Source organism: Danio rerio, chromosome 16 (assembly GCF_052040795.2).
Source record: "Danio rerio strain M-AB ecotype USA chromosome 16, GRCz13ab, whole genome shotgun sequence".
Lineage (NCBI taxonomy): Eukaryota > Metazoa > Chordata > Actinopteri > Cypriniformes > Danionidae > Danio > Danio rerio.
In genome coordinates this window covers 18163753-18174571 of record NC_141036.1, presented here as the reverse complement: position 1 = coordinate 18174571, position 10819 = coordinate 18163753, and the positions used below count along the sequence as shown (strand labels likewise).

The following is a 10819-nucleotide window of genomic DNA, read 5'->3' as shown; positions in this document are numbered from 1 at the left end:
CCAATTAATTCGAAGTAGGCTACAAAAAAAATAATAATAATAAAAAATTGGTGGGATTTCAAAGGGCCCTCTCCCTAGACGGGGACTTGGGTAGTCAGGTCCACTCCCCCCCTCCCCCCACTACCACGCCCATGACTGTAGGCAATGTGTGTGAATAACTGTATGGGTGTTTCCCAGTGATGGGTTGCAGCTGGAAGGGCATCCGCTGCATAAAACATATGCTGGATAAGTTTGCGGTTCCTACTACTATGGTGATCCCAGCTTAATAAAGGGACTAAGCCAAAAAGAAAATGAATAAATGAATGTTTGACTCAATTGACTGAAGGAGTGTAATTTAAATTGCCTGTGCATTAAAAGCTTTCATTACGGTAATTAAATAACTTATTGAGTAAATTAATTGCTTTCCAGAACTAGTAATTAGAAAAGTACATTATTTGAAAACAATTCAATAATATAGTTAGTCATTACTTACTTTTTTGAAGTAATTTACTCAACGTTGCTCGCAAGGGGGGTAGAACTCGTGTTATTGCCTGACCAGCACTCAATTTCCCATGTTCACGTGCAGCAAACCAACTTCCGCCTCATGCACAGTCACATGTGCATGTTTAGTTTCACTTCCGCGTTTAAGAAGAAACCATTAAATTCTGTTATCGTGCAATTGTTTTAGAGTGAATATTCATAAGTTTGTTTATTTGGTTTGTAAAAGTTGACAGCAGAAGATATTTTGACGTAATGCCGATTAGTCTAGTTTAAAGACGGTAAGTTAGTGCGATAGTTTTGAAATAGGAAGATCTCCAGGCTGGGAAGACAAATCTAACGTTAACGTTATACAAGTTAAGACCTTCACTTTCCTTCATTCAAAACGGTAATAGGACTTATTATATGTGTGTTTGTGTTTAATTATAGCTAAACTACTTTCGCAAAAACACAAATTACTGGTTTCCTAACTAAAGTGCTTCATTGTCATTTGCTTCATTGCTTTAATTTATTGCAACTTTTATTGCCTTTTTGCTAACATTGTTAGTATCACAACGTTACCAGTACGGCGTTGCTCTGTTGCCATTACAGTAAGGCATTTGTAGTTATGCAAGAATCTGTAAACATGCCCAGTTAAGGCAATTTCACTTGATCAAACTAATTTCACGGTATAACACGTGGAACACGCATGATACGAACCAAATTTAAGATGTAACGTTATGCAATTTAAATACTATAAATTGAAATGCGCAAGATATGAGACATGACTGAATTTACTATATTAAAGTACACAGTTTGTGTACAGTGTGACTCAAATGATCACTTACCAAAGAAATACTGTGCATTTACAGTACTATTTATTTAATGTGATCCCCTTTTTCCATCAGGTGTGTTCTCTAAGTCATGTTGCTGTCTGTGAGAATAATCACTCCACTTTTCGTACTATTTGCTGGAGTGCAAGCTAGGTTCAACACGAGCAACTGCAAGCTTGTGTCAGACAGTGAATCTCAGAGAAAAGCACTCCGTTTACTCGAGCCTCTCACCAATCAAAAGTAAGCCTAATTTTTGTGAATTAAGCCCACATTAAAGTTAGCAGTTTACTGCAACAACTACCTAACTAGTTTTTAACTTTTGTTGTATATGCTCTGAACAGCTTTACCACAGAGGGACAGGAGAAAGAAAAATATTCATACATTTTTCAGGTGTGTGGTGATGCTGGCGGAGTAAAGAATGCAGGTCTTATTCAGCAAGAAAAAGGTGGAAAGACGATTCGAATTGGGGACTACAGTAAAACAGTTGCCACTGCAGGAAGTATGTTATACTTCTAGTCTTTCAGAACAAAAAAATCTTTGTTTTTTTGCTTTCATCATAAACATTCTTAAAATAAATTATAGCTGATAAAGTGATAAGTTAATTTATTATAGTAGATTTAATCAGTTCTTCTTTATAATAATGACTGCTGAAAGATTCTTCTGTGGCTTACATGATTTTTCTTACATTATTTACATAGTAGGAGTTGGAATAGAATATTGCAGTACACAAATGTTTCTTTATATTACAGAAGCTGTTGCATTTGCACAGGGTGCATTGTTAACAGATTGTTGACCTAAGTTCACCTATTTGGTTTTATGATACAGGTGACTGGGTTCTGCTCATCTATGAGGGTGGGGAAAAATATGACAGCCATTGTTCCAGTGAGGAGAGAAAAGCCATGATTATGATTTCATGCAGCTCAAGTTCTAAGGTACAAACTTTTTAAGTTTTTAAATGGTACAGATTGAATGCTGAAATGCAGTTAAATGCTTGCTGGAATATGTAAGGCTGGACCAGAATATTACATTTTTCCAATGTTCATTTTGTAAGTTGACATTCGATTTTCAATTTTGAGATTTGAATATTCTTTTACTTATTTCTTTTGGAATACCTGGCATCCCCTGCAGAATGGATTAAATTACATGCACTTAAAAACACACATAAAAGACACAAATAAAGAATATACCAGTGGTGTGGGTCCACACTTCCATAGTAAAAGCCCTAAACTGTTATTAGCAGCCAAATACCTCCTTTGCTTTTCAGTCGGAGGGCTCAATAACAGCACGATAAGCACATTTTCTCAAAAGCTGGAAACATTAGTTATGTTTCCATCCAGAAATGCAAATGAACTTAATGCGCAAAACTGGATTTTTGCATAAAAGACATATAAATAAAGCAGCGTTTCCATCCAACTAGTCAAAGCGAACAAAATCATCACTTCCTGATTGACTGGTGCCAAATTTTAACTGTAAAAATGGAATTTGTAGCAGTAGAAGAAGCTGCGTCAATCTTTTCTTTATCTAAAAAATAATTTGCAACTCGAAGGCAATCCTGACAAGCAGTGAACATGTGGTTGCGTTTGAAGGTATCAGACGCGGAGCACAGACGCTCTTGATTCTGGAGGTCATTAATAATATAATAACACTAATGATAAATTGTAAGGAATTTTCAAATGACCAAATTAACATTTCAGATGTTTTACAGTGTGCTCAGCCTGCTGGGTTGTCCATTCACACACATTTTCATCATCACATGATCTCTTATCACAATATCCCATGACCTTTTTTAATGCGCATACTGAAATTTGTGTGGTAAAAGTGTTTCCATTGTAGTTTATGTGCATTTTTTCTTACCGATTAAAAAGTTTATCCTATTAAGTTATGCGCATAAGTTTTTTTATGCGCATTTTCAAAATGTATGCCCATCAGGGTGTTTTTATCAGCCTTTTTTTCCATTGAGCAGCCCTACTATTATACATGTATTTTTAAGTACCAAAAAAAAAATCAAAACATGCTTAAAATTCCAACATAATAGTAAAAATAATTAAAATAAATAACTTTAAATAATTATTTAAATTTTGCTCACTCGCGCAATGTGCTTGTCCAACGTGTCGTAAGGGCAAAATCAAAACAAAAATGGCAGAGAAACGTAAATGCAGTGATTGCAGTGCTGTGGCCATGTATCATTAGTGTGGTGTCCATTCGCAAATCATACAAGCCCTTCTGGCTCACGCTGTTCTGCAGTTCATTAAATATTTATTCATTCTAAATGTGTCCATATTGCACAAAAAATGGAACACATGAAGGTACAGGTGAATTGGGTAGGCTAAATTGTCCATAGTGTATGTGTGTGAATGAGTGTGTATGGATGCTTCCCTGAGATGGATTGCAGCTGGAAGGGCATCCGCTGTGTAAAATATGTGCTGGATAAGTTGGTGGTTTATCCGATGTGGCGACCCCTGATTAATAAAGGGACTAAGCCAAAAAGAAAATGAATGAATGGTTACTACAAAGCTTCAAAGCTCAAAAATGGTATTTAAACCAGCCCTATAAATTTATGAGTGTCTCTGCATATTATTCTGGTTTTGGTTTTATGAGTCATCTTTTGAAACTTAAGTGTTGCTTTTATGTATATAGATGGGCGCACAACAAAAAAGCATGACTTTATAAAAAAAAAAGCTAGTTCAATTCTACACCAACACCAGTGTGCTTGACTGTTGAGCCTAAAGGCTGGTTTAAATTGTGTTCTAAATAAAAACTAACTGCACGCGATAATAGGAATATTTTCCATATTAAAAAGAGACATTTATATCTTAGAAACAGCTTCTATTTCTTGCAGCTGAACAACAGAAAACTGACAATGATCAACTCAAGTACACATACACATTTACATACAGGGCCCTTAGCATGCTTCAGTAGCGCCGCCACATTTGTTCAGTGCTCCCCCGGACAAATGTCATTTAACCACACTAGTCAAGAATAAAGCCAAGGTGAAGATGCTAGACTTTAGCTCTGTGTACAGATGTAGTAACAAGTAAACAAAGAAAACAAACCAAAAAAGGCAGAACATTTCATAGCTAAGATTTAGTTTTTTACGTATTTGTATGTTACAAACGTTTGTGCTAAATAAGTTTTGATGATACTTGACCATAAGGCAAAGTAGCAGCAACTCACACTAAATACTAGGCTTATGCTAGTTTAATTGAATAAAATAAGCAAACAATATAAATGAAATGTTGGCTATTGCTATTGTTGGCTAAGTGAACGAGAGGTTTATTACCGGGATTCATTCACCAACGAATCACACTCTCCGTTAGAATGAGAAGTGGAAGCAGGAGCATTGAATCAATTGACGTTTGTTCTCTTTTGGCTGTTCCTTTTTTGAAAGTTGTGAGAACACAATCATGTAATTTTTCTATTGCTATTTGAGCAAATTAGAATGTAAACAAAAAATCTATTTGTGATACTTAGCCATTCACTGCTCTCTACTTTTGCCCAACTCTGATGATGTCCACTGTGCTGAGCAACCCGCAACTGTGAAAAGGCTTTAATGCACAATTGTAATCTATCATGGTACCATGGTTAAATTTACTGAAATCCTGAGAGTGACCTTTTAAAATACTTTTTATAGAAGCAATCTGCATGCCAATGTGCTTAATTGTATACCACTGTGGAATTCAACGATTTGGAGGAGTGTCACAAATTAAAGGGTACAATGCAAAGTACAATAGCTTTTACCCTGGCAGTAAGTGGAATGATCTTATGACTTGAGCATTATTGCTAATTTCTTTGTTGTTGTTGTTGTTGTTTTTTTGTTAGAGTGCATTTTCAGTGGTTATGGAGGAAAATCAGAAGCAAAAAAATTGTTATTACCTGTTTGAGCTGGACACCACTGCAGTCTGTCCTGCAGTCTCATCCAAACTCAGTGCTGGCTCCATAGTCCTAATAGTGTAAGTGCTTTAAAACTCATTAGAGATTGTCACATCATTACAATTATTGCAATAATGTGACAATGTTTTTTGCTCTTAATTTAAATGTAACAATCTTTCTCTTTTCTATTTTAAGTGTAATCTCCTCCCTGACTGTGTATATTATTGGTGGATTCCTCTATCAGCGACTGGTAGTTGGAGCCAAAGGAGTTGAACAATTCCCTAACTTTGCCTTTTGGTCAGAGATTGGCAATTTATCTGCTGTATGTGCGATTACAAATGAACGTCTCACTACTATCTCCTGTTTCACTCATCCACTCTCTTTATAAACCAAGTCTTTTTTTTTTTTATTAGGATGGGTGTGATTTTGTTTGCCGTTCTCGTGGTAACAGAGAAGAACCACCCACGTATAGAGGAGTGGGTACTGAACCACTTGGGGAAGAGCCAGAGGAAAGAGATGACCATTTACTTCCCATGTGACCACATCATGATAATCAACGAGAAGAGGCTGAACAGTTATTACTATTTTGGAACCAAATAAGAAATATTCAAATGTTGAGCAGGCGTGTTCCTTGTTTATAACAAGTTTTTAGCTTCCCAGTGGCACTTATTCTTTATTTATCCATGTCGATTTGGGCTTGGTTAAATGTATAGGTTTGCTAAATTACTTTCTAAAATCCAAAGAGCCACAATTATTTTTGATAATTTGATTATTTATGACAAGTTGCCATCATCATAAAAGTGCAACACCGCCCATGTTTTCCTGTCACTCATATAGAAAGTAAACAATCTCAATGCTGCTTGACTGTGACAGATGTAGTTTGGTATGAAGTGGTTAATTTCATTAGAATGGTTGAATTTTATTTGTAGTATGACCCATGTTTGATAAAATGGAAATGATGCTTTTAAGCTCATGGTCTACTAATCAAATTCATTATTATTTTTTTTCTATAATTTTCCAGAAATCAATTATTAAAAATAACTTAAATGCTTACATTAACATTCCAAATATTTGTTGTGGAATATTGTGTTATGAGGACATGGTGAGGCCTACCTCTTCAGCCTGTTACACTCTTTATAAAATGTTTCTGAATGATGTTATCAATAATAAATTTCTATCATAAATGCTGTTAATAAGTATAATCAAAAGAAAATTGAGCTTCATAACAATTTTGCTACATAACTTATAACAGATATACAGTCTTTGAAATAACAGGAATGAAATGTAAAAGGAATTGTTTTTGTTTAGTTAGTTTTCTGAAGTTTGCCTTGTTGATATTGACAAATGGTTGTGGGATCTGTTTTTATGGTTTTAATTGTTGTGTGTTCCAATGCACTGAAGCTGTCAACTTGATTTTAGGATGATTTGTACATTGTACTATTCTCGAAAAAAAAACAACTTAAATATGTCATTTATGTGGAACTGACACCATGAATGATATTCTTAAATTTGAGGTAAACACAAAAAGCCTTACAACATCAGAAAAAGTTAATAAATATAAGGCTAACCCATACTTGGTGTTTCATAGAAGTTTTAGTTTGAGTACTGTATACAAGTGAGTTAGAGGCTCCTTAAAAGCACTTCCAAAGTATCATACTTTAATTAAAGAGACCATATTATTAGCAGAAAGGTATGCATTTGGCTTTTAATGAGAAACAGGGCTAGGAAAATAGGTGAGTTTTTCTGTTCTTTGCCGTTTTCATTTTTTTTTTTTAATTTAGTGTGAAATATATTTTGTGTGCTTTGTTATTAAAAGGAAGTATTATAAATAAACTGTTTGATTACCGATTTGTGTATGTAGTTTGAAGTTTTAACAGTCGAGAGTCCTATAATATTGCTAATTTGCATTATTATTTGTAATTGTAATTACTACACATTTTTAAGATGTGATTTATTAGTAGCAATTTAAAAAAAAAAATTGTTATTGTCAAGAATGTTTGAATACAAACAGTAACATTGGTCATAGAACATAGACTTATTAAAAAAATTCTAAAACTAATGTCAAAATAAATAAATACAAAAGCTATGAAACTGTATGGAAGCCTAAATTCATTAAAACATATGCTATTATTTTACAGACTGCAGCAAGTTTAGTTTAAGGTCAGGGATAAAATAAATTCTAAAAAAATAAGTCTTATTCAGAGATTAGTTATGACTTTAAAAGGGCCCTGGAAATGGATTTTTGATATTAATGAATGCTATGCAGCTTTCAATTTCAAATCACATTTTAAAATAAATATGGTCTTTATTATCATAGTCATATGCTGTTTAATTAAATTCACATATCTATATTTTATTTATTTATTGATTATAATTTTTTTATTTATATATTCCCCCACAGTCCAAAGACATGCGCTATAGGTAAATTGAATAAGCTAAGTTGATCATAGTCTGTGTCTGTGAATGAGTATGTATAGGTGTTTCCCAGTGTTGGGTTGTATGAAAGGGCATCCGCTGCGTTAAACAAATGCTTGATAAGTTGGCGGTTCATTCCGGTGTAGTGACCCCTAATTAACAAAGGGCCTAAGCTGAAAAAAATTTATGAATAAATTAGTCGTAGTGTACATGTGAATGCAAGAGTGTATGGGTGTTTCCCAATAATGGTTTGCAGCCGGAAGGGCATCCACTGCATAAAATATGCTGAATAAGTTGCCGGTTCATTCCACTGTGGCGACCCATGTCTAATAAAGGGACTAAGCCGAAAAGTAAATGAACGAATGAATAAATGATGATCCTCAACAGTTTTTATGTTTTGTGATATCTGCCCGTGAGTGTTTGTTCTGAACAGTTAAACTGGCAGCTATTCTGGAAAATCCTTCTTTAGGATCTGTACTTCAGTAGCTTTAGTGGAATAGATTTTATTAGTAACATTTTCAGTTTGATCATGCACGACTAGAACATTCTTCTCTCATCAAAACAAATCCCTTGTGATTTTTAAAAATTAATAATTTCTCGTTCTGCTAATTTGAATCCCCTTCACATGGACCTCAAATTTGCTTAAATGTAATAATGTAAATACTTTGCTTTCAGATGCAAATATTAAAAGTAATGTTTTATTATTGGGTTCAAAATAAAAAACAACTGCTCAACGATTAAAATCTCAAAATCTGATTTAATGTTAATTTTGAACAATTTGTTACTCAATTTTCAAGTTTGAAATAACTGGACGAAACAAAACTTCCACATCTTTTGTGGGCGGACGAGGCTGTAATAGGCTGTTTCTCACGTCAATTATTTACACACTCAAAGCCTGTTGGTTGCCTCGATCCTCACCCGCGGAAGTTTGTACAGGGAGAAATCGGCGTTCTGTCAGCTATTTTAAAAATGCGTGTTTCAGTTTAGAATTTTCAGCTTGAAACTTTGTCATTCTGCGTGTAGGCCGAGCGAAGACGAAAGACAAAACTAAATTTAAAAGAATGAATTCAGCGAGGGAAAGAACAAAGCTAATATAAAGTGCTAGCACCTGACAGTTTTCTCGTTGTTAATTTCAGTTTGCTTATTTTTAAAAATCGCCAGCTTGACAAGCAGACCTGGAAAAGTGCAACAACGACTTAAACTGCAGATTACCAACTACCGTGATTTTATACTTAAATTAGTGCCAGAAGTCTTTAATAATAGTTTTTTTTGTTGTTGTTTTGATTAGCATGCTAAGCTAGTTGGAGTGCGAGCTGACATTCGTCATTTTGGATTTCCGTCAAATCAGCATCACATCAGCCTACACACATCGTCCCGATTGTGTCATTTACTGTAATCTTCACACGGAGAGGACTGTTACACAACAGGTAAAGTGAATCATGTATTACATTACGTTACTTTGTAACTTGTGGTACTCTGCGTGAAGGCACGTAACGTAGACCACTTCTATGTGCAAATATGCGATCTTGGTGAATGATTTGACATCACGGACGTTACATTACAATACAGTCTTATTATTGTTAGTATTAAAACTGTCACTTCCAGTTTTGCATTTTTGTAGAAACAAAAGTAAATGACAAATAACACAGTATTTTAACTATTATAAACTGGTATAATTGTTTTAGTAACTTTTTGTAAAAATTTATTTTATTTTGTTAATAATAAATCAATACAATCAGCAGTTCATCATGTTGGGAGAGTGCGGGATGACAAAATGGGAGAGACTTGCACTCAGGAGGAACTCTGTCAAGATGCTGCAGGATTTAGTGGTGGATGATCTACTGATCCAGTGTCTTCAACAAGATGGGATCCTTACAGACAGCATGGCAGAGAGCATTATGGTATGTGTCGTTCATAAAAACAAGAAAATTGTATTAATAATTACTCACCCTTGTCGTTCAAATCCCTTGTGGCATGTTATATTTGAAACAAAAATTAAGATGTTTTAGATGAAATGCAAGAGTTCAGCTGACTCTACATAAACAGCAAGAACAGTAAAAGACTTAAAAAATGTCAAACATTTCATGTGACCTTAGTGGTTCAATTGTAATCATACAAAGCTTCAAGAAAACAAAAAGCTTTAAAAAAAACTTTTGTGTTTTTGGCACACAAAAGTGTTATTAGAGCTTTGAATGATTAAAGTTGAACCTCTGAACTCGCATGGAATGTTTTCACAGTTTTTGGTTCCTTTTCAGAACTTGCTGGTTATGGAGGTTAAAAGAGCACTCATTACTTCATTACAAGTACGTTTAACATACTGTAAATGAGCATACATGCATACAGTTGAAGTCAGAATTTTTAGTCCTGTTAATATTATTGGCCTTAAAATGCTTAAAAACAATAAAAAATAAAAATTATTTAATTCATATATTCTTTCATTTTCTTTTTGGCTTATTCCCTTTATTAATCTGGGGTCGTCACAGCAGAATTAACCGCCAACTTATCCAGTATATGTTTTAAGCAGTGATGCCCTTAAAGTTGCAACCTATAGAGGACTGCAGTGTTTTATTGCTTACCGGGTTACATAGGCTAAAGCAGGAAAGCGTCCCCACGGTGTTTAACTGGTTCTATGTACTGAAGCCTAGGAGGACACTTGAGCATATAACTCTTAAAGAGATTGTGATGTTGTTTGATGCTAAATTGCTTTTAATTAAACTTACTGAATGATATTAAAGTGATGTGTACACCATCTCTGCATTTTGAAATCTCGGCAACAGCTGGAGGCTGCAGTCTCTTCTTCTCAGTTTGATATGGAAAACAGACTATACCGAGGACACGGGTAAATCTTCAAAGGGAACCGTGTACTTTATAAATTCATTCACATCATCCTGGCTACGTTGTTTCACTTTCTCAACAATAAAATGTAAACATGATATAAGGAACTGCCTATTTTCATTTAAATATTAAAAACTAAACAGACAGCAGAAATGTTGAGGCGCCGTGCTGCATATATGAGCGTCATCTTCACTGTGTGGATATTTATAACAAAATGGAGCCGATAACAACTGCCTCCTTTCAATTTCAGTGAAAATACGAAACATACCCTCTATTTTGCTGATTATCAGTTTTAATAATCGATAATGGCCATTATAAAAGTATAACATGCAATAAGTTTATACATTATAGGAAATAAAGGCAAGCGATCAGTCAATATACAGAATGTACGTGCTTACATTAATCATTAA

At 34.4% G+C, this 10819-nt stretch overlaps 2 protein-coding genes across 9 annotated transcripts in view; both read left to right on the top strand.

Moving 5' to 3' along the window:
* Positions 1-607: 607 nt before the first annotated feature.
* m6pr (mannose-6-phosphate receptor (cation dependent)) lies at positions 608-7007 on the top strand. Of its 4 annotated transcripts, none has more exons than XM_087285544.1 (7): positions 608-758; positions 1365-1529; positions 1631-1788; positions 2115-2221; positions 5109-5239; positions 5355-5481; positions 5573-7007. In XM_087285544.1, exons 2-7 carry the CDS (start codon positions 1381-1383, stop codon positions 5696-5698), a joined length of 798 nt encoding a protein of 265 aa, XP_087141670.1. In that variant the 5' UTR covers positions 608-758; positions 1365-1380; the 3' UTR covers positions 5699-7007.
* A 1471-nt stretch (positions 7008-8478) lies between these two features.
* The window catches only part of casp2 (caspase 2, apoptosis-related cysteine peptidase), a 29631-nt gene continuing 27290 nt past the window's right edge, over positions 8479-10819 (top strand). For 2 of the 5 annotated variants that reach the window (XM_087285315.1, XM_087285313.1), the window contains exons 1-2: positions 8479-9001; positions 9317-9475. In XM_087285315.1, the coding sequence (XP_087141441.1) occupies positions 9323-9475 (153 nt within the window). In that variant the 5' untranslated portion in view covers positions 8479-9001; positions 9317-9322. 5 annotated transcript variants of the gene reach the window in all.